Source organism: Wallemia mellicola (genome assembly GCF_000263375.1).
Source record: "Wallemia mellicola CBS 633.66 unplaced genomic scaffold WALSEscaffold_3, whole genome shotgun sequence".
Taxonomy (NCBI): Eukaryota; Fungi; Basidiomycota; class Wallemiomycetes; order Wallemiales; family Wallemiaceae; genus Wallemia; species Wallemia mellicola.
Window position 1 is genome coordinate 428,381 of NW_006531960.1, and position 23,083 is coordinate 451,463.

The window sequence follows — 23,083 nt, forward strand, 5'->3', positions numbered from 1 at the left end:
TTGTATCTTTTGAAGCAACAATAATGAGCGTAGAAGATTTCTGGAATGAAAGGAAAATTAACGATCCAATTCATGGATATATAACTTTAGATACTCTATGCTTCAGTGTTATCGATACACCACAATTCCAGCGTCTCCGTTATCTCAAGCAGCTTGGGTCTTCTTACTTCGTCTTCCCGGGAGCGACGCATAACAGGTTTGAGCATTCTATCGGTACGGCCTGGCTAGCGAATCAATTAGTTACTCTCCTCCAATCACGTCAGCCATATTTGAATATTGACGATAGGGATATACGTTGCGTAACATTGGCTGGTCTATGTCATGATCTCGGGCACGGTCCATATAGGTTCGTTTCGCGGTTTACAGGCGGTTATAACTAATACACTTCCAGTCACGTATTCGATAACACGTTCATTCCAGCTACATCTCCAAATCTTAAGTGGAGTCATGAAGTCGCGTCAGAAATGATGCTTGAAGCATTGTTTAATGGTATGCGGCAACGCAGCACGTTGGATTTCCCACGAGATGAGCTGGAATTCATTCAGGACCTCATACGTGGTCGTCCACGTCCTAATACAGACAGACAAGAGAAGCCATTCTTATTTCACATTGTAGCGAACAACGAGAATGGCTTGGATGTTGATAAGTTTGACGTGAGTTCTTCATAATTTGTTTAAGCCATTTAACATTCTATATAGTATATGGCCCGCGATACACGTAATGTTGGTGTTAACAGCACTCACGATACATCTCGTATACTCCAATCAGCGAGAGTTATCGATGACAAACTCTGCTATGATCATAAGGAAGTTATAAACATTGCAGAGTTGTTTCACACTCGTTGGTCACTCCATCGTAGAATATATACCCATAAAGCATCACAAGCTATTGAATACATGATAGTAGACGCGCTGGTCGCTGCAGATGACTACTTAGGGATTTCAAAGAAGATCTCTAATCCAGATGAATATCTTCACCTTACAGATTCAGTTATCGAGGAAATAAATAGATCAACAGCCAAAGAGCTAGGACCTGCTAGGGATATTCTTCAACGGTTATATCTTCGTGATTTATACAGATGCGTCGATCATTCAGTATACCCATCTAGCGAATTCACGAAAGAAGATATCGAAAATTTGAACTCAGAATTTGTTGCATCACATGCGCCTGATAATGTTGAACTAACTGCTGATGATATTATCGTCGATTGGACACGTATACACCATGGCATGAAACAGGAGGATCCTGTGAGCAAGATTTGGTTCTTTAGTAAATACGGTCAAGGACCAGACTGTAGGTGTTTTTGAAGTTATCACTTCCTACTAAATGAACTCTTCAGATAAATTTAAGTTGCGTAGAGATCAATCACTCTACGCACGTCCTGAACATTTTGAAGAGTTATGGTTGAGATGCTTTACGAAAGGTCTGTTGATGCTTTGAGTGACGTTCTACGAAGTACTAACAGTGTATATAGATGCCAGCAAATTCGGAGCTGTTCAACATGCATTCAGAGCTGCTAGATTAGAATTAGAGAAGCGCAATGATATAGCTATTGAATCATCATCTAGCCAGGGCACTCTAGCTGAGGAGAGTCAAGTGGACACACCTCAAACGCAACGTTCAAATGGAAAGAAGACTAGATCACTCGCGCGCATGCCGTCATTCCCTAACGATGCAGAAACCGTACCATTAGATTACGCTCATCCTATTTCAAAGTATAGCTCACCAGATTCATTTAAAGCTGGAAACAAAACACGCAAAAGAGAGTCACTTGGAGGTCTATCAAAGAGACAAAAGGTAGATTAGTTTTATTATTATAATTTATTGCATATTAGTTGGAAATATTTAAAATTTAGTCTGATTATTATATTTTTGTACTGTCTTCTTCCTTCAATCAATTCAGTCATGAGCTTGATTAGTAGTATAGCCTGGGTTAAGAGGGGTATTCCTGAGCAGCACCCAACAAAGTATGAGCTCGATGATAAGGAGATGGAGAGAATATCTGCTTTAGCAAAAGTTGAATTGGAAGACGCACAAACTGAACTTGCTAGAGCGGAGAAGGAAGCTAAAGAAATGGATGAAAGAAGAGCCAAGGATGAGGGTATGGATGTCGAGAATGACAACGATGAGTTAGTTTACACTATAAACCATTCTAGCAAATCTGACTATCAACTCAAGCGAGAAGGAAGAAGACGACGACGACGACGACGAGAGTATGAGTGAGGATGAATCCAGCGAGAAGAAGGAGAAGAAGGATCCTAACGATTTGTCTGAGTATAACTTAGAGAACTATGATGAGGAATCGAATGAAGCTGGTGGTTAGTATTTTTATACCAGAGTATAGGCCAAGCTAACAAACTATTGCAGCACTCGGAGCATTCTCTAACATCAAAGGTCTTTCTTACTATAAAAATCAAGACGAAGACCCATACGTTACCCTCTCAGAAGAACAAAAGAAGGAGGAAGATGATGAATTAAGGGAAGAAATGGAAGTTCTCCCATCAGATAACATGATCGTGTCCGCAAAGACAGAAGACGAGTTGTCAATCTTAGAAGTTCACGTTTACGACGACTCACAAGAGAATCTATACGTCCATCATGACCTCATGTTGCCGTCTTTCCCACTCTGTTTAGAATGGCTTGATTATACACCAGGAAATGGTAACCCAGGCAACTTCATCGCCGTCGGTACCTTCGAGCCAGAAATTGAAATCTGGTCTTTGGACAAAATCGATGGTATGTATCCAGACACTATTCTTGGTAAACTCGAAAAGGGCAAATCTGCAAAATTGACTGCACCTGCTGCTGGTACTGGTAAAAAGAAGTCAAAGCTTAATAAAGCAAATGATGAATATCACACTGACGCTATTTTGTCATTGAGTTGGAACAAATTACATAGAAATATTCTCGCATCTGGTTCAGCCGATCAGACTGTCAAGTTATGGGATTTGAATACATCAAAAGCATTGAGAAGTTTCAACCCACACAATGAGAAAGTTCAGTCTTTGCAATGGAATGAAGAGCAAGGTGAAGTTTTATTGACAGGTGGCTTCGATAAGACCGTTAGAGTATTCGATACGAGATCTCCTGATGATGGTGTCGGTTGCCTCGTCAGTGCTGATGTTGAAGTATGTAAATGGGATCCATTTAGTAGTAACAACTTCTACGTCTCAACTGAGAACGGTTTGGTTCAACAATTCGATATTAGAAACCTTTCATCCGTCAAGCAAGGTGATAAAGTTGTCAACGAATCGCAATCAATTTTCACTTTGGCTGCACACGATGGTGCAACTTCTGCACTTGATATTAATCCACATTTCAAGGGCTGTATGGCCACAGGTGGTACTGATAAACAAATCAAGATTTGGAACATAGATCAAACGGAAAGTAGCCTCAATAATGTCAGTTTAACAACATCTAGAGATTTGGATATTGGTAGAATATTCAATGTATCCTTCAGTCCTGATGATCCATTGGTCTTGGCTGCAGGTGGATCTAAAGCTAAATTGCAAGTATGGGATATAGGTACAAACACTAATGTCAGGAAAGCATTCTCTGGTCGTATCAGCAACTTCCAAGAGCGTGAACGTCAAAACGAAGGTTTAGTTGGCGTTCAATCGGATGATGAAGATGACGAGTATGAGGATGAGTAAGGGTTTGGTTCTTTTTATATACTAATTTTTGCATTACTGTATTTATAACAACTCTCATTTCATAATCTCCTTTTATGGGAATAGAATGGCGCTATTGTTTTAATTGCTTGAGGGAAGCTGTTTGATACACTGACACTTTTTTTTATCCAACCGGGTAGTTTGTTTTGGATTTGCGATGTTGCAAATCTCTTATCAATTAGTATCAATCCAGCCCAGTCATTTTGATGTCTGATTGCTCTACCGATGGATTGATTCACTGCCCTCATACATTGGTTCATTACTAATTCGTTACCAGTGTCTTGATTTGCTTGTTTGTTGAAGCTCCTCACATAATTCTTTCGTTCTTCCAAAGCTGGTGATGGTGAAGGGAAAGGTAGTCCAACCATGGCTATTCCTCGTGCAAGGTTGTCAGAAAAGTTAATACCTTCGCTCAATTTTGCGCCAACAACTGCGAAAAGTATAGATCCTGTCATCTTGTCTGATTTGTTTAGAATTGCCTCTGCATACTTATCTAAGGTTGCTTGCACATCTGTTGATTCCTTAGGCTCACGGAACACTTTCTTTTTCTGCTCAATCCGCTTGAGTAATCCAGAAGCCTTCCAATGAGATTCAACAGTATTCAAGTAACCATAAGATGGAAAAAAGATTACTAAACCATCTGGAATAAGATTGACTAGATTCTGAATGATCATACCTAATTCATTCAGTAAGTCCACCTTTGAACGGTTTTCAAACCTGAAATCCATTTCTTGTCCACTCGGACCTTTGGTTATAGCAGTAGCGAGGAGATTGGTTGGTGGTATAACGTGTTCGCAACTCAAACTATTAAATCGAGATGCGGGAAGTGAAGGCATTAAGAATGTCTTGAAATCGCTAACAGGATGCATTGTACCACCGGCCAAGATAATTGATCGAGCATCATCAACTATGCTCTTAAAGTGTTCAGCTCCGTTCAGCAATTGATAGCTCAATCGCGGTATTTCAGCATCGAAAGTCACAACAACGCGACCATCAGCGTCTGGATAAGCCAAAGCGAGAAGGAGACTTTGAACTTGATGCATAGAATTTGCAGATGCGTAACTAAGGGATTCAGGACTAGTTAATTGTCCATTTTTCAATCCATCTTTCTTTGCTTCACGTTCAGCAAAAGAACCTAACTGTTGAATATTTAGTAATGGCAGATACGCAATATTATTACCTCACCTTCTGCGACATATGCGAATCACGGAGGTATGCCTCTACATTACCCAAGTTTACATCCTCACCGAAGTCTCCCACGACATCTTTGGGGAGGTAAATAATCTCCTGAGTGGGTTTCTTGTTAACAGAACGGACTTTCTGGCAGAAATTTATCAATCCCTTTAACGTTTTGGCGTAGAGTTTGAGAGATACTACGTGATTACCCTTTAGGCGCTTGCCATAGCGCTGTATATACGTAGACAAGGCCTTCATTGCCGCATTCAGTGTCTTTAAAGAGACGCTGCATGAATGTACGGCGAGGATGGTCTTGTTGCTGTTAAATAACATCATATCGAGTAAAAGGACTCACGTCAATGAGATTGTGGGCTTCATCTATCACAACTATGTCTGATGAAACGTAATTACTCACTATTCAATTTGAAATGTGACACACTTACGATCTTTTAAAGATATACCCATGGATTCTCTCGCACGTTTTGATAGGAGAAGATTGTACGGGAGGGTGCATATCTAACTCTGTTAGATATTGAAACATGCAAATTTTCCAACCCACTTCAGACTGTTTGATCGCCCGTCTTGACCCATAATAAGGGCAGACATTGAGGTTCTTGCCAAGTTCCTCCAAATCTTCAACATTACGAATGGAAGCTAAGGCATGATCGCGAAATTCGAGTAATTTCGTCTGCTCCTCGATCTTCGGATAGAATTTACATCTTTTCTCGCTAGAGGCAGGTGCCGTTCGCAGCTCCCTGCAACGTTCATTCAAGCCCGCGTCTCCGCCTGGTGCATTCCTTGCCTTTTCGTTGATACAGAGGTTTTTGCGAGATGCCAGTGATATCACACGGGCATCCTGCTTATATGTGGTTTTGTTTATCTCAGAGATAAATTGCGATAGCTGTGAATGCGTGCGAGAAGCAAAAAATATCTTGAATGAGTTGAGTGAAACATGATTATGCAGAAAGAAAACACTATACCTTCGTTCTATCTACCTCTTGATCTTCTAGTTCAGCTGCCTCGAGATATTTTGAATGCTTTTGATTTCTAGATCCTTTTTTAGAAGCGTCCATCTCAAATTGATCTAGCATTGCCTTGGCATCTGCATTTATGTCGTCATTCTCGTCATTATGCTTGATGTCATCTGGCAAGAAATCATCATCTTCAGCTGTCTCATCATAGTCTATCCGCTACATTGTTTCATTAGCAGGGGGGGGGGTTTAACAATGTAGCACCTTACAATCTTCTTCCTTGGCTTATCGATTGTGTCTTTGAGTGAATGATTACGCAGGGATGCTTCCTTTTCCTTGACAGCTGCTAGCCTCTCATCCATAAGCCTAACTTCATTTTCCTGTGGATGTCTATCAATATCGCGAATTCTCAAAGTGTGATAAACCCACAAGGTCTTCTCTTTTGAGTTTGATAGTATGCTCGATGACCCAAGCGGGTTTATTACCTCTATTTGCTAGTAATTCCTCTCTTAGCTTGCTTATCGTTGATTCCCTTGACTGTGGAAAAGTATGTCAGGAATGTGACTGACAAGCAAATCAAAGCATACGCGTATAGCATTGTCCCTCAACCATGACAAACTAGCAACTAATAAACTGAGTGATTTACCCTAACAAGCCTATAAAAAACGCAGAATGTCGGTGTATAGTAGACTCACAGTACCGGTGGGTGATTCAAGCACCGCAACTTTGCTATTCTCGCATGCGTCGTAGCACGCAGACATGAATTCATTCTGTATAGGGTACGGCTCGTAGGGGAATGCAGAAAATTCCTTGGTCATGATAAGCCAAGCTAAGTTGCGTGCCTCGAAATTTCTCTTTTTCCTACGTCCATTTTATGACAAATAGCGAAACACCGCCTGTTGATGATTTACTTATAGCTGTATTTAACGTGCGTAGACTCAAAGCTAATTGACGACTCCTCACTGAATCCAGAGTGTACTCGAAGTAATAGTACTCTGCTTATGTGGATACTTCCTGGCCACAAGGAAGATAATTGATAAACCAGCCACACGCTTACTTAATAAACTCAATGTTGATTTATTCACACCCGTGCGTCGCGTTCTCCCCTAGTCGGCTTATCTAATAGCGGACAAATAGGCACTTTTATTCTCGAAAGTGGCGTTCTCTTTATCGCCATCTAAACTCAAAGAATTACACGTTATTCCCATTGGATTCGTTCTTATAACTAGCGCTTCCGCACTTTCAGCCTATCTTTTAGGTCGTTTGGTTGGTCTTAATAAGCGCCAGAGAAACTTTGCAATAGCATGTGGTGCATTTCAAAACTCTAATAGTCTTCCAATAGCACTCATGCAGTCTTTGGTTGCGACTGTCCCACACCTTAAATGGACAGCGCATGATACGAAGGAAACGATGCTCGGTAGATCCCTGACCTACTTAGTCGTCTATTCTACATTAGGACAGATCCTTAGATGGAGTTGGGGTGTCAGGTTGCTCGCGGCAGCCGACGAATCTGAAGACAATCGATCAATTTCAGCTTCAGAAGAAGCGACAGTTTTCAACGATACTACAGCAGCTGATACTGATCCTGCTGCTGCATTCACTCAGAATTCACACATTGAATCCGCTGGAAACTATCCAAACATTACACTCTCGCCGTCTGCTCCATCTAGCAGTGCTCCTTCCCCTGTCACTTACACTAATGACCAGAAATTATCTCCTAAAACGACACATCCTGATATAGGTAACCCGCCTCCAGAATCTTATTTCCACGAAACCGCTGATGAAAGCGATCAAGCTGATACCTTATCTAGTGATGATAGTGAATGGGGACTGCCGAGTGGTACAGGTAAAGTCAGCACTTTACAGCGTATTTGGAAAAAGACTTCAAAGAGAATGTCAAGATTATGGTCAGGGTTTGTAAGTCTTAATTTGAAGATAATGCTCAGTTACTAACTACCATTAGATATCTTTTATGACTCCACCACTTTGGGCAGCATTTATCTCGCTTGTGATTGCGTTGATCAGGCCATTACAAGGTATGCAAAAAGCCATAGGATATGTCTCATAACTAAATTACACATAGCCGTGCTTGCTAAGGCTACGCCGCTTAGAGGTGCCATCAAAAGTGCTGGAAATGTCTCAGTTCCGCTCACGCTTGTCGTACTTGGTGCATACTTCTATTCATCATCACCAGAGACCAAACCAACTACCATTCAAGCGTCCGCCAATCATATTGAAGGCGATTTACAAAGAAGTCACCCAAGCTTTGTCAGTAGTGTCCAGTCATTCTTCACAAATGGAGTTTCAAACATCACGAAAGCGCGCACGCATGTTAGCAAGGATAAAAGAGGAGAAAGAAGAACTATATTTGTCGCAGTAGTGGCCAGGATGATCATTACACCTGCTATGCTTTTGCCGTTGTTCCTTTGGGATGACCTCACCCGCAACGACCGAATACTCGACGATCCGGTGTTTATAGTCTCTGCGTGTTTATTGATAGGCTCACCGCCAGCGCTTACACTCGCACAATTGACGCAAGCCACATCGGGTGACGCATTTGAGAAATTGATTTCGAAAACGTTGTTCATTAGTTATGCCCTTATTACGCCTATAACGTCTATTATTATTGTAGCCCTCGGGTTAGTATTGTCTAAGCAAGTTTGATCATAGATTAATATATCTTCTTATCCGACGTCGATGTCTGAAGATGGAGAAATTGAAAAAGATTACACGCAACAGAAAAGCATCTACGTCTAAGGATGACCATCATATCCCACAGAGTATTGACAGCTACGACAATCCAGTAGCTCCATGGCTCAGCTCAAATCAGCCACAGAACAACACCAGCGTGAATTACATGCCCCCAGATACGCCACCATTAAACAAAGTCCTCAGCCAGAATAAATCTACACCAGATCTCTCAGAGAGGAGTTCGCTAGACCACAAACGAGCTTCAGGGGAGCACAAGAGGAAGGGGTGGAAGCATCTACTCAAATCAAAGCCTTCGACAACTTCCGTACATCCAAACGATCGTCCAGATACCTCAGGTTTGTTATTCTTCTCTTATTTATACTTATCTTACATGGAATAGCTGGAACTTCAAACGAGTCACCCGCACTATCGAGGGCAGCATCAAAAGCTGACTTAACAAAAGAATCACAGCCGTTTGCTACCTTACCTGATGGACTATCTAGTTCTAAACAACAGCGTAAACCACAATCTTCCCAAGGAAAATCAACAGAAAAACGACCAGAAGTCGCACCCGGCGATCCTGGATTCGTGTTAGACACCGATCTAACACATATGGAAGGTATTTTAGCGGGACACAAAGATCAACCAAAGAGATCGAAACGCCATGGTTCATCCTCTACTGCTGGCAACTCTTCAGCCTCTTCAGTAAAGAACACGACTTCTTCAGGCTCATCATCTAGAGCCCAGCGCAATGGACGTAGATCTGAAGCTAACCAACCTCCTATGACGATACCGACACCGGCATTCTTGACCGGTCAATTTGATCTGGAACCACTTCCACGCTCGAAGCGCCCACGCGCACAAAAGTCAACCTACAGTACTTCTCCAAGAACGATGGAGCCACCGCAATTAGCACCAAGTCTATCGATGTCACCTCCTAGTCCGGTGAAAAGCAACACAAGGAAGGGTTCTAGCGAGAGAGGTGATAGTAAATTCCCCGCAAACTCAAAGTGGCGCATCAATCCACCACCTTCAGATTACGACATTCCAAAGCGGCTCGGTGGAAAGCGCTCTGGTCCACCATCACCTAGGCAACCAGATCATGTTCAGCTCGGGGGCATAAAGACATCCATAAGCCAAACACAGTCGCCTCCTACATTAGCAACTGATAATAATGTCACTTCGTCTGGTTGGCAAGCGCCAGAAAGTTGGGGTATCGTACAAGAACCCGCAAATCACAATGAAGAGTATGAATCAGAGACCTCAGAAGAAAATGAAGGTGACGGTTATTACGATGACGATGATAATCATCAACGTCGGGTATCCAACTACTTTGATTTTAACCCTAAAGAAGATAATTGGAACGGTGCATTTGGTGAAGCTGCTACTTGGGGATCACCTGCATTCCAAAGAACCTCTGCAGATCAAAATTCTGGTGTTAGACCGATTAAACTCAAAGCACTGGAACACAATGATCCATCAAGTACAGAAGTTAATGAGTATGTCGATGAAAGTCGCAAGAATAGTGACACTGGTCACTATAGTACCAGATCTCGCCAGGAGTCTAATGCATCAGGCGGTCAAATTCAACACCTTACAGCTGAACAGAGTGAACCCGCAGAGATGGGCGAAGACATACGTAAAGCTTCCCTTCGTAGGGTTTCATCAGCTAAACGTCAAGGAAGTCCAGGTATGCAGAGGCCATCGACAGCTGGTAGTGCTTCTCAGCATGGCTCTCGAGGCCCAAATGGTAATGTGAGTGCTGACATCCACTTCAATTGGGCTCTTCTGACACTTGACAGTACTGCATCCGCATTTACAAGAGTGACGGTTCATATCTTACCTTCTCAAGTGGTTTAAACACTAGCGTTAATGAGTTATCGCATATGATAGCGAAAAAGTTAAGAGTGCAACCAGCTATGTACCAACTTTACATACGTGAAAAGTTGAAGGAAAGAGCAATGGGATCGTCTGAAAAGCCATTATTGCTTCAGAGACGTCGATTGGAACAACTTGGTTTCACTGAAAATGATCACCTTGATGAACTTGGAAAGGAAGATTTAAGCTTTATTTGCAGATTTATCTATAGGATAGCAACAGTGACATACTATGAAGCAGAAGACATTGGTTCATTTGGTTCATTCGAGTATATTGATTTACAAGGAAGAAACCTTCAAACAGTTCCTATCTTCCTCTATCGTCATGCACATTCAATGATATATCTCAATCTATCAAAGAATCCACTCACTGATCTACCATCCGATTTCATACAGTTATGTACATCACTACGTGAACTCAAGCTCTCTATGGTATCAATGAAAAGATTATGGCCAAGTGTTCGTCTTTACTGTCGTTCCTTGACGAGATTGGATATGTCCTGTAATCGGATGCCAGAACTTGATCATATCGATTTCAAATGTTTACCAGAACTACACAGTTTGAAAGTGCAAAACAATCGTTTAACTCAATTACCGGAATCACTGGCGGAATTGAAGCATTTGAAATATGTTAACATATCTAATAACAAATTTGACGTATTCCCTCAAGTCGTATGTAAACTTAAGGGGTTGCAAGATCTTGACGCATCATTTAACACCTTCCAAACTTTACCTGAAGAGATAAGTGAATTAAAGCAGATTCATCGAGCAGTTTTCGTTGGTAATCAACTAGCCGTTCTTCCGAAGAGTGCAGCACAGTTGACAAGTCTTCGTGAATTGGATATCAGAAGAAACGCTCTTACCAATATTTCAGTTGTATGTGATTTACCAAATCTCGAAGTTCTCTTAGCAGATTTCAACCACATTGGAGTGTTAGACGTTAAAATTGGACCAAATGCCAATAGATTCAAAGCACCGAACAATCCATTAACTTCTTTCTCTTTATCTACAGTTAATAATAATCCTGCACATATAACTAGACTGGATTTATCTAATGCCAAATTAGCAATGATTTCAGATGATGCTTTCAGGTATTTACCAAATTTATCGCATTTATCTTTAGATTATAATCAATTCACTACCTTACCTGGTGCAATAGGAGAATTATCAAAGTTATCAATATTGTCATGTACTAATAATCTGCTTTCAGCATTACCTGAATCTATTAGTGACCTCAGCAATTTACGTACACTATCTTTACATAATAACAACTTAAAATCAATCCCAACATCAATTTGGCAATGTAAAAGTTTGGAAGTTTTAAATGTTTCAAGTAATTTGTTGGACGACTTCCCTGATCCTCCCTTCCATCACGATTCAAATTCAGCACCTAATGCAACAATAGCAGCTTTAGCTACAAATGCTATGTCACATCAATCAAGTAATCCAGCTTTGGGTATGAGAGGTGGTAGTACCTCATCAGCAATTAGTTCAGAAGCTGATAGGAAAACGTCCGCATCGTCAGCTAATCCTCAAATAGGTGGATCGGGTACTCCACAGAATAGACCTGCTTTACCACTTGCTTCTAAACTTCAAAAACTATTAATTGCAGATAATAGAGTTACTGATGAGGTATTCGATCCTATCAGTTTATTGACAGAATTGAGGGTATTGAATTTATCTTTCAATGAAATTGACGAAATACCTCCTCATCGTCTCGGTAAGAATAGCGGTTTACAAGAATTGTATCTTTCTGGTAATAACCTTCGTAATTTACCATCAGAAGATTTAGAAAGACTTATTGCATTGCGTATTCTTCATGTTAATAGCAATAAGATCCAAGTATTACCTGCAGAGCTCGGTAAAATTGCCAAATTGCACGTCTTAGATGTTGGTTCTAATGTCCTCAAGTATAACATTGCTAATTGGGGCTACGATTGGAATTGGTGAGGAAATCCATCACAGAGTGAAAACTAGTTGCTAACCTTCTTGATAGGAATTGGAATTTAGATCTTCGTTATTTGAACTTTTCTGGTAACAAGCGTCTCGAGATTCGCGAAGTTAAGGACTATGATAGACATTCAAATGCACCTGGTACACTCAACCTGGCTGAATTTTCGAACTTGAAAGAATTAAGAGTATTGGGCTTGATGGATGTCACCCTGAGAGTTCCTTCCTTACCAGACGAATCTGAGAACCGCCGTGTCCGCACATCATTCTCGAATATAAACAACATGGCATATGGTATTGCCGACTCTATTGGTAATTTGGAAAATCTATCTATGTCAGATTTCGTCGTACCGAGGTTTAGAGGGAAAGAGAACGAATGTCTGTTCGGTTTCTTCGACGGAAAAGTCAGCACATCTGCGAATGGCTGTCACCTTTCTAAGTACCTCCACGACAGTTTCGAGCCGCAATTAAACAAGGAATTGTCAAGGTTAGGACCTGGTGATGATATTCCAGATGCACTTCGCCGGGCATTCCTGCGACTGAACAAGAAATTCTTCGACACTACACTGTCATCTCTGGTTGGTGTAAGACGTAAAACATCTAACTACAGTGATGTTGTTCCATTATCGAACTTGTTAAACAAATCATCCTCGAAATCTGATAGTCGGAAGACTTCGCAAGTATCAGCAAATTCTGTCATGGCTGTTGTCTCCACTCCTACAGGAACGGCTAAGGATGCCCCAGAAATGGGTATGTTTGAAGTCAAATCAGGTGCCGCAGCGATTGTCGTTTATATAGTTGATAAAACAATGCACGTCGCAAACGCAGGTGATTCCTTAGCTGTTATTTCACGATCAGGATCGCCAAGAGTAGTTTCCACTAAACATGAACCACTTGCGCGTCCAGAAACTGCTCGTATTCGCGCTGCTGAAGGTTGGGTAACACCTGGAGGTAAGGTCAATGACGAATTAGATGTTTCCAAGTCACTCGGTTTCTACCATCTTCAACCAGCCGTCAACGCCAGACCGGCTGTGCATACAATCACTCTTACAGATATGGATGAATTCGTTATTGTTGCTAACAAAAGTTTATGGGATTACATAAGTTATCAGACGGCCGTTGACATTGCTCGTACTACAAGAGATGATGTTATGACAGCTGCTCAAAAATTGCGTGATTTCGCTATTGCGTATGGTGCTCAAGGTAATCTCATGGTAATGGTAGTTAGTGTAGCCGACATTTTCCGTCCTAAGCACCTGCCATCATCTCTCGAAGGCAACGAGGATGACTATTATGGTGGATTGAGAAGAACTGGTCAGAGAAGACGCGGTGACGAGGCCGTCGTAGGTGATAGAACATTGGCAAGACTCGATAGAGAAGTTTCACCACCAGTCGGGCATGTTACCCTTGTATTCACAGATATTCGCAACTCAACTATCTTGTGGGAGAGCAACAGAGGTATGCAGTCGGCTATGAGGATACACAACCATCTTCTCAGGAGACATTTGCGGACTATTGGTGGATATGAAGTTAAAACTGAAGTAAGTACTAAATGAGCACGATGAGGTGTTTATTAATTTGTCTATAGGGTGATGCTTTCATGGTCTCATTCCAAACTGTCACATCGGCATTATTGTGGTGTTTCACTGTCCAGCTGCAACTTCTCAGCCAGGATTGGCCAAAGGAGATTCTAGAGACAGATGAAGGAAGACCATTACTTGATGCAAATGGTAATTCGATAGCTCGCGGGTTGTCTGTCAGAATGTGAGTATTTACTTTTGAGTCGTATTTCATTAACAAAGCTCTTCAGGGGTATACACGTTGGTTATCCAGTCTGCGAAGCCGATCCGGTCACTCAACGTATGGATTACTGGGGACCTGTCGTCAACAGAGCTTCGAGAGTCGCTGCCGCTGCAGAAGGTGGACAGATAATGGCTAGTGGAGATGTAGTTAGCGAATTGCAGCACTTCTTCTCTTTGGATCCAAATTCACCAGAGTCTGAGACAGGGATGTCGAATAAAATCAAGAGTGAAGTCGCCTCATTACGTAGAATAGGTTTCGGTGTATCTACAGTCGGTGAAAGGAGATTGAAAGGCGTAAGTATGATAACGTTGATAGCTATTGTAAACTAAATGATGCTTTAGTTGGAAGTACCTGAGCACCTATCATTACTCTATCCTATTCAGCTCAGGGGTCGTCTACAATTGGATAAGAATATTGCAAGCACGACTGGTCAGCATGAACCTAGCACCAGTGTGTTTGAATCAACACCACCAATACTGCATGCCGATGAGTTGCGTAGGTTGGCCAAACTAGTTGTCAAGATAGAGAGTCTGGCTGGTGGAAAGATACAAAAAGAACCTACGGAGATGCCAGAAAAGGATGAAGATGAGAAAGTGGAAAGCGAGAGTACTCACCCTCAACACTTTGTCCAACTAGACACAGATAATGAAGACGACAATGAAGGTGACTCAAGTACGAAGGATAAAGGAGAGAAGGCTTTGAATAGGCATACATCACACAAAGATAAGAATGATTGGAGAGACAAAGAAAAAGAAGTCTTCGCCGTCGTTCCTGCTAACCTTCTCGCACCAGCTATACCGGATGGTGCAAGTGATGGCGAAATGATTTCTATATTAGAAGCACTCGTTAGCAGAATGAACAATGCAATAAACACAATGGATTTCAACAGAGTGAGACTAGCGTTGCAGCAAGGTAGAGATAAGGATGAAGTGATCGAGCAGCTGCTGAAAATAACTGGACTATATACCTAATTGTTAATGTAGTAAATGTATTTTTATTTTTATTTTATATCCCAACAGTTTGGAATGTGGATCGATCGGATATTCAGCCACCAGAAGTTGCTTGACGTAAACCTCCATCAGCTGAGGAATAAATAGTTGAATAGTGACTTGGTTTGGATACACAGTTAATATGACTTCTACAGCGGGCTTAGACCTGCCAGTTTCAAGGACGCGATCACACGACGCAGTTTATCAATCTACTGGATCACAAGATGACCGCACTTCAGGTTCGAATATCGCGACCACATCTTCTAATAGGACATTCATGAGCAACATATTCAGCACTTTTAGGAATAGATCTTCCAGTCATAGCGCTGGATTAGACGAAGGTAGCAGGATAAGGGGTACGATAAGACGGCAACTTTCAAAACGTAAATCACCGCCAGCTACTGCAGGTTCTAGTGATGATGGTGATCTTGACGCTGATTTAGATGATTCTGGTGATCCTCCTGCGGACAAAGACGGTCCGTCATACAAAATCAGGCTTCTACCACATCTAGAGAATAGTCGCTCACCAAACTTTGCGATAACTACTCGTCAGATGAAGCCAAACGCACGCCTTAAAGTCGGTCGCTTCAGTGAGAAAGCTGCCGAAGAGGATGCTGATAAGAAGGGACTAATGGGTGGAGGTGGCCGTACCGACAGTCTTAGGCTTGCATTCAAGAGCAAAGTAGTATCACGGTCTCATGCTGAGATAAGTGTCAACACGGAAGCAAAGGTGTGTTTACAGTTTATGAATATCGATTACATTCTTAACGATTACAGTTCTTTTTGAGAGATACAGGAAGCTCGAGTGGAACGTTTCTTAATCACAGACGGTTGTCTGGTTCAACGCAGGCTTCGAAACCATACGAAATTCGCGATGGCGACATCATTCAGCTTGGTGTTGACTACCAAGGCGGGACAGACCCACTCTATCGTTGCGTTAAAATTCGCGTCGAACTAGGGGATAAGATGAAGTCACCTGTTGCTTTCCATGCTAGGGCCCTTGAGCAAGTTAAGGAACTTTCATCTAAGGAACCAAACGTGGGCAGTTACCAAAGTGATAACAATAACGACAATGATAGCCTCGATTGCGCTATATGCCTCTTCCCTGTTGGTATATGCCAGGCGCTCTTTATTGCACCCTGCTCTCACACTTTTCATTACAAATGTTTGAGGACAATCTTAAACACTCATTACCCTTGTTTTAGTTGCCCGGTTTGTAGAACTTTCGCAGATTTGGAGGAAGACAACCATGATGAAATTCCTTCTGATGAGTTTGGAAAGACACCAGCAAATAATCTGGCAGTACCTTGTTTAAATGGCGTTAGACATGAGAATTCTCATCGTGCGGAGGATCTCACACTTGGTCTTGTTAGTTTTTAAAGTTAGCATTGTTTTAGTTATAGTTAGCAAAGCGATTTTTTCATATTTTTTATTTGTTACTTCAAGATAACTAACTATACCCGTCTTCTTTTCTTGTAGAATGATGAATGAATTTTAAATATTTACCAGATGAGGTGTGATAGTAGTTATATACATTATATCATACTAAATAACCATAGATTATTCAATATATTCATAGTTTAGCAGCCAACTCAAATTTGGTTTCTGTATCAAGGAGGATTTACAATGCTATAGAGCAAAGTTATACGGAACAAAAGGTTGATTATCTACTCAATAGCTTCTACATAAGGTTTAAAGGTAGAGTTACCCAGAAGCTAATAGAGAAGAGGATTATAGAACATCTACTCTCTTATCGGGTAGTTGATGTAAAAATACTTAATAGAGTGGAAGAAATATACAAAGATTACAATCTGGAGTGTAAACAATTTAGCAAAACGCCTATAAAGTACAATAACGTCGATCTTACAAGGAAGTTACTTGATAATTACAATGTAGACGTCAATAGTCTGAATGGATACCCAATAATCAAGGCGATATCAATGAAGAATGACGATCTAATAGAGTTGTTATTATCTCATAAGCCAAACCTCAGCCTAAGCAATCACAAAGCTGTCCAATATCTCATCCTGAATGGTGATATCAATAGATTAAAGCGCTTGACAGAAGAGAGGACAGAGAAGAAAGGAAAGAAGCGGAAAAGATCATTACCACCTTTAGAGCTTACGTCAGAGATGCTTTACTGGTGCACAAAGTATAAGAAATGGGATTTAGTCAATTGGATGATGGAAGATAAAGGCGTACCACCTAATATAAAAACAATAAATTTATTAAGTTAAAGTTGCATCGATTTGTTTCAATTGTGGGAGTGCTAATTTCAATTTGAGTCTATATTGAGTGTTGAGAGTCTGTTGTACAGGGTTATGCTCCAAATAGATTGTTTCCAATGGTGTGTCTTTGAATTCGCTCTCAATCTCCTCCAAAGATGTGATTTTGTTGCTGTTTGCCCAGAATTCCTTCAAATTTTTCAAATGTTTAACGTTGGAAATTGTCTCAATTTTGTTATGAGCAATATCTAATGTGTTCAGCTGAGTGAGATTATCCAAACCTTGCAGAGAAGACAGGTTGTTATGTGAGAGGTATAATTCTTCGAGATTCGTCAAACCATCTAAGCCGGTGATGTCAGATATTCTATTAGCTTGCAATGAGAGAATTCTCAGATTGGATAGATTATCCATGTTGGCAATTTCAGTTATTTTGTTTTTACCAAGCCAGAGTTCCCTCAGATTGGACAAGTAGTCGAGATTCTGGATTGTTCTGATTCTGTTGCCACCCAATTCTAACAATTCCAAGGTAGGGATATTTAAATTGCTTATATCGACGATCTTGTTCTGTACCAAGTAGAGTTCTTTCAATGGGAGCTTCTCGATATCTTTGATTGACCTAATGAGGTTGAAAGACAAATCCAATATCTTTAAATTAGATAGATTAGTTAAATTGACTAGATTATCATCAGATATTTTATTATCGTATAAATCAATTTCTTCTAGTTTATTTCCCTCAATATCGAGTGATTTTGATAACTCTAGATTGTTCTGTCTTAAATACAATTTATTTATTTCTTTATCCTCAAACGTTAATTCATCGTCATTCAATTTTAAATGCACCAAATCGAGTTCCATCGTTGAAGTGAACAACCAACTATTATTTCTCTTACTTAAATAAAATGAATCCACTCAATGATTTAATAGAGACAGAGAAGAAATTCGTAGAAGATATGGCTATAATCGTTAGAAAAGTCGCTTCTGCTTGGTCTAGAAGTAATTTTCCACCCCCAGAAATAGATAGAATGTTTAGAATTATAGAGAGCGTTTATAGAATAAATAGATCCTTTTTGAACAACTTACTATCAACAAACAATAATTACAAGTTAATAGGTGATAGCTTATTAAATTTTATTAAAGATTTTCAATCATCTTACGATAAATATGTGCAACTCTATACGTCATCACCGCCATTCTCTAAACATAAGAATATACAAGAAAATGACCAGTTACATCAAATTTTAGCCTCTATGGATAGGGATATTGATGAATTATTTGAATTACCCGCGAAGAGATTGAAATACTATCTAAATCTATATAAAAAATTATTAACTTCAACGAACCCTTCAAAACCTGATTATAACTTGTTGAAAGATTCAGTTGAAACGTTACAAAGATTAGTCGATTTGATCGACAATTCAACGATTAACAAGTTAACATCAAGTTCAACATCTCTAAGCCATCAACCAACAGTTAGATTCAACCCAGAAGATCCATTAAAACTTAGAGCAAAAGCTTCGAACGATATTCAATCAGATGATTCTTCAATTTCAACGATCAGTCAAGATGATCAAGATGACATCGACGATGAGACTGACAATAACCAAAACAACTCAGATGATACAGCTTCAATTGATTCACATAATAGTACCATGAATAAACGTGAATCACCTCCAATACCTGAAGCTCAATTGAAAGCTGTTGATTTGTCTGAACGTCTGGACACTTCACGCACTTTAGATATTTTCACAATGCAACAAAAGAAATGTAAATTGCAAATTCAACCACCTCAACTCCCATTTAAGAGAGAGTTGAGAAGATCTGCAGATGTAGTTTTATCATTCACACCATCAGCTGCACCACAATCAACTCAGGAGATCGTTATGAGAAGAGCACATATATTCCTTCTTTCAGATTTGTTCTTGGTAGCTGAACGTATGACAGCAAATGAGAAGGAAGCAGGTGTTGCCTTACCTGGTACAGATATGTGGTTGTCATTTCCACCACTTAGTGGTAAATTCTTGAAAGCAACACAAAATAAACAAGAAAATGCTTTCGATTTGGGTATAATGAATAAGGAAACTTTAACAATTAAAGTTGAATCGATTGAAGCTAGAGATAGTTGGATACAGGATATATCCAATTGCACTCAATTTGCATTCAATGGTGGGTACAACAATATAATTATAAAAGTCATCTAACTTCGTAACAAGGCACTACAAACAAACCTCCACCATCAGATCAATTACAAAATCTCAATTTGAATGCTCCACCAGCACAGATATCATCTTCTCAGACATCATCGCCTCAATTTCCAAATCCTCCGCCTAGAGATCATTTACCACCAATGGAGAATGTACCTACATTGGGTTCTCAATTTGAGAGACCACCTCCACCTCATGTTTTACAGAATAACCAACTTACTGCAAACAATTTATCAAATATCCCAGGTTATGGACCACAACCTGCTCAAATTAGACCAATTAGACCGGGTATGATACCACCACCTCCTCCACCATTTGATACTCTTCCACCTAGATTACAACAAAATGATAACATGAATAGAATGCCTTCATTAGACACTATCAACACGAATTCAACCAATAGCAATAGTAATAGTAATAGTATAAATGGTGGTCTGAGTAAATACGCCATGCCTTCAAACCTTATGGGACAATTTAAGACCGCTAGTCCTAATACGAAGAGCCAAGATGAAGATACACCACCACCATCACCTACAGAAATCAAACCAACTGAGCCTGAAAAGATTAGAATGAGTGCTCAAATGAGATGTAAAGTCTTCATTAAGCATGGTCATCAAGCTTGGAAGAGTTTAGGTAGTGGTGGATTAAAACTTTTCACTCAATCGCCACAAAATAAGAAGCAACTTGTCGTTGAATCTGACAAAGCAAAGTCTTTACTGATAAGTAATTATGTCCTTTTGGACGCCGTTGAAAGAGTTGGTAAGACGGGTTTGGCTGTTGAAATGTCAGATAATGGTCAACGTACTGGTGTAATATACCTTCTTCAACTCAAAAGTGATCAATCCGCTAAAGGTCTTTTCGATGAACTCGTAAAAGGTTCATCTAGGGATGCTAATCGTCGTTAGAGTAAGATATATTTATAGAATTTAAACTTTTCTTTGGATCTTCCTTTTTCTTTTAAAGTCTACTCGCAAATGTATAACAAACAAATTATCAATATATTAACTGTATTTATTTAGAAAGCTCTGATTACAAGTTATTTATTACCCTCAAACGTAGTTGATGAAAATTAAGATGTAAAAATATGGAAAAAGATAGTAGAAATAATTAAATCCTTTTGTGGTAAATAATTAGTTGAGTATTAGTATCGTATTAACAAGTGCCTGGGATCATGTCACCATCATAGTAAGGTGATCTGTATCTGTCACAATCTTCCTTTGGTGAATAGAATGGACTGTTGTCATCGTCATTAAACCAGCCATCACTTCCTTCAACAGACTGTTGCTCGCCATTCTCATCTATATATGTGAATGGTAATGGATGAAGTTGGATTCTTAGTCCATTCTTCTCATAAGTTGGTATGTTTTGCATGTCTTGCTCATTTATGTTGTTGAGCGAATTAGGTGGGAAATCTTGATATTCTGATTGATCGCCGAAAAGAACGCCTGCACCTTCTTTACCAAGCATCCAATCAGGGAAAGTAGCTGGAGCATCATTTGTAACCCATTGACGGTCGTCACCCTGTTTTGAATACATTTCACAGGTTCCGCTTGGTTCAGTATGTGGTGATTCAGTTATATAGCCTTCTTTCAAACCTAATTGATAAGACCAGAATGGGTTAATTGGTGCGTGAGTGCGGCTGCTATCACCGATTTTCCAAGTCCAGAAGAAGTAGTTCTGAAGACTATCCATAGATGATAATCCGAATCCTTTCAGTTGTGATTTGAATTCATCATCCCAGTTTTGCCAGTCGTTGAATCTATCACAGGCACCTTCACCGAAACCAGGTTCAGGTCTGTTACCATCCTTATCAATGTATGTACCTTCATAACGTGTACCGTCGTTGACACCATTAACTGTACCACAATCGTTGATAGCTAATGAGAATTCGCCTGCGAACGTTACACCGTAGCTGTTCATCAAGTCAGATAGTAACAACATAAAGACTAATTTACTCACTCTGCCATAGTGTTGTTTGTTGATTCACCCCAAGCAGCACATGGCTTCCATACTTGCTCATCCATAGGGTCTTGATTCTGACCATTGAAAGCGACGTATGGGTGGGTATCCAAAGCAACTCTATCAGCACCTCTAAGGAAATCATTCCAAGTTTGACCGCCTAAAAAGGCATCGTGGAAAGCAATCCAAGGACCATTACCTTCACCAATACCAGTGATATCTCTAATCATCTTGTATGCTTCAAAGTAAAATGATGCGACGGAAGCTTTACCGATAGTTGGACCGAATGGTTCGTTAATAACTGAAAGCATCTGTACAACGTCCTTGTAATCGTCGTCTGAAATCAATTCAGTTATAGCCCTTATGTAGTTCAAAGTTCTCTGCGCATTAACGACACCCATTGGAGAAGACATCCAGTGTATCTCGCCAAGTTTACCACTGTGGTTGAAACCATTCTGGCTACCAGGTACAGTGTGTAAATCGAGGTTGATACGTAAGCCATATTTACGAGCCCATTTGACGGCATTTTCGAAGTACTTGAATGCACCACCTTCATAGAAAGGCTCGCCGTCAATAGTCTCGATCATCCAGAATGGAATTGGAAGTCTGATCCAATTCAATCCAGCTGCTGCAATATCTGCGAAATCCTTCTCAGTAATGAATGTTGAATAATGTTCTTCGAGGACTTCTTCAAGTTTACCTTGTGATCTGTAGTAATTTGATAAAGTGAGCTCATCGACGCATGGTTCATCGATATTCTCGCATTCTTCGTACAATCCTGGGACGATGAATGGTTCCAAGACGAGCCAACCGCCAAGGTTTACACCAAGAATCTTGTCGTTGTTGAAGTCCCACCTCTCACTAAGTGGAGGTGTGTACGATTGTGACTGAGCGTCGGTGTTACCTGGGAGACTATTCCAATGACCTCCGAAAGCATTATTGTAAGTGAATGTATTACCATCGTCGAGAGTGACTTCTGAGCCATCACCACCGGATGTCTGGATGAGATTTCCTTCGTGGTTTCTGACTGGTTCATCTGCCTGGCTGCTGTTGTTATTGTTCTTACGTGTGAGCTGTTAATGATCGGTAAGTTGCGTCAACCTAAAATTCTCAAAAAGAAACTCACAGTAACTGGTAAAGCTACAACTAGAACGATAACTACGATAGCTGCCAAGACGGATGAAGCTATTATAATACCTTTACGTCTGTTTCTTGCGTTTCTCAAAGATGATTTGTTAGGTGCTTCCGGCATTGCTGGCAATCCCTTCTCATCTACTGCACTGTCTGATTGTGTAAGATTAGCTGACATGCTGTTGTCGAAAATGGAAGGTGCTTTCTGGTAACTAAGAGTCTTCTCCGCAATATTTCCAACCTTTGTAACTTCGCTTGAATGGCGTGGTAAACTTGCTGCGCTTATATTAAAATTCGCGTAGTTTGTTCTGTGTCCTGGAAGCAAATTATTCGTTGTTAAATAATCAACTTCTTGATCAGAATATAAAGATGATCTTCTTGATATAAAAGCCTCTGAGGGGCGCACACCGTCCGCACGGTACCTGTTATCTGACAAGGA

General features: G+C 40.4%; 9 protein-coding genes across 9 annotated transcripts; 6 read left to right on the forward strand and 3 right to left on the reverse strand.

Moving 5' to 3' along the window:
* Positions 1-15: 15 nt before the first annotated feature.
* Positions 16-1,792, forward strand: WALSEDRAFT_35813 (HD-domain/PDEase-like protein; the record flags this gene model as incomplete). Its single annotated transcript, XM_006956676.1, has 5 exons — positions 16-346; positions 392-653; positions 699-1,293; positions 1,340-1,423; positions 1,475-1,792. Coding segments are annotated over exons 1-5 (1,581 nt in total), but the record flags the coding sequence as incomplete, so codon positions are not given.
* Positions 1,793-1,908: 116 nt separating this feature from the next.
* On the forward strand, positions 1,909-3,647 carry WALSEDRAFT_4166 (WD40 repeat-like protein; the record flags this gene model as incomplete). Its single annotated transcript, XM_006956427.1, has 3 exons — positions 1,909-2,133; positions 2,183-2,315; positions 2,368-3,647. Coding segments are annotated over 3 exons (1,638 nt in total), but the record flags the coding sequence as incomplete, so codon positions are not given.
* WALSEDRAFT_43420 (DNA repair helicase) lies at positions 1,915-6,752 on the reverse strand. The gene is made up of 12 exons (XM_006956678.1): positions 6,514-6,752; positions 6,406-6,465; positions 6,248-6,355; positions 6,088-6,198; positions 5,828-6,037; positions 5,407-5,778; positions 5,291-5,363; positions 5,203-5,240; positions 4,857-5,159; positions 2,368-4,810; positions 2,179-2,318; positions 1,915-2,129 (listed from the first exon to the last, which is right to left on the reverse strand). The coding sequence occupies exons 1-10, from the start codon at positions 6,634-6,636 to the stop codon at positions 3,713-3,715; spliced, it is 2,496 nt and encodes an 831-aa protein (XP_006956740.1). The 5' UTR covers positions 6,637-6,752; the 3' UTR covers positions 1,915-2,129; positions 2,179-2,318; positions 2,368-3,712.
* On the forward strand, positions 1,915-8,504 carry WALSEDRAFT_59574 (hypothetical protein). The gene is made up of 14 exons (XM_006956677.1): positions 1,915-2,129; positions 2,179-2,318; positions 2,368-4,810; positions 4,857-5,159; positions 5,203-5,240; positions 5,291-5,363; positions 5,407-5,778; positions 5,828-6,037; positions 6,088-6,198; positions 6,248-6,746; positions 6,791-6,907; positions 6,956-7,735; positions 7,782-7,854; positions 7,902-8,504. Exons 10-14 carry the CDS (start codon positions 6,693-6,695, stop codon positions 8,480-8,482), a joined length of 1,605 nt encoding a protein of 534 aa, XP_006956739.1. The 5' UTR covers positions 1,915-2,129; positions 2,179-2,318; positions 2,368-4,810; positions 4,857-5,159; positions 5,203-5,240; positions 5,291-5,363; positions 5,407-5,778; positions 5,828-6,037; positions 6,088-6,198; positions 6,248-6,692; the 3' UTR covers positions 8,483-8,504.
* A 142-nt stretch (positions 8,505-8,646) lies between these two features.
* On the forward strand, positions 8,647-15,153 carry WALSEDRAFT_43426 (hypothetical protein). Its single transcript, XM_006956679.1, has 8 exons — positions 8,647-8,865; positions 8,910-10,264; positions 10,312-12,332; positions 12,383-13,877; positions 13,925-14,100; positions 14,147-14,432; positions 14,481-14,745; positions 14,896-15,153. The coding sequence occupies exons 1-8, from the start codon at positions 8,676-8,678 to the stop codon at positions 15,108-15,110; spliced, it is 6,003 nt and encodes a 2,000-aa protein (XP_006956741.1). The 5' UTR covers positions 8,647-8,675; the 3' UTR covers positions 15,111-15,153.
* A 48-nt stretch (positions 15,154-15,201) lies between these two features.
* On the forward strand, positions 15,202-16,596 carry WALSEDRAFT_59576 (hypothetical protein). Its single transcript, XM_006956680.1, has 2 exons — positions 15,202-15,858; positions 15,906-16,596. Exons 1-2 carry the CDS (start codon positions 15,271-15,273, stop codon positions 16,506-16,508), a joined length of 1,191 nt encoding a protein of 396 aa, XP_006956742.1. The 5' UTR covers positions 15,202-15,270; the 3' UTR covers positions 16,509-16,596.
* A 150-nt stretch (positions 16,597-16,746) lies between these two features.
* WALSEDRAFT_43431 (L domain-like protein) lies at positions 16,747-18,211 on the reverse strand (the record flags this gene model as incomplete). Its single annotated transcript, XM_006956681.1, has 1 exon — positions 16,747-18,211. One exon carries the CDS (start codon positions 18,206-18,208, stop codon positions 17,357-17,359), a length of 852 nt encoding a protein of 283 aa, XP_006956743.1. The 3' UTR covers positions 16,747-17,356.
* A 65-nt stretch (positions 18,212-18,276) lies between these two features.
* Positions 18,277-20,557, forward strand: WALSEDRAFT_59577 (hypothetical protein). Its single transcript, XM_006956682.1, has 2 exons — positions 18,277-19,516; positions 19,564-20,557. The coding sequence occupies exons 1-2, from the start codon at positions 18,304-18,306 to the stop codon at positions 20,457-20,459; spliced, it is 2,109 nt and encodes a 702-aa protein (XP_006956744.1). The 5' UTR covers positions 18,277-18,303; the 3' UTR covers positions 20,460-20,557.
* Positions 20,558-20,706: 149 nt separating this feature from the next.
* WALSEDRAFT_50317 (glycoside hydrolase) lies at positions 20,707-22,765 on the reverse strand (the record flags this gene model as incomplete). The annotated part of the gene is made up of 3 exons (XM_006956683.1): positions 20,707-21,466; positions 21,514-22,586; positions 22,640-22,765. The coding sequence occupies 3 exons, from the start codon at positions 22,763-22,765 to the stop codon at positions 20,707-20,709; spliced, it is 1,959 nt and encodes a 652-aa protein (XP_006956745.1).
* Positions 22,766-23,083: the final 318 nt, after the last annotated feature.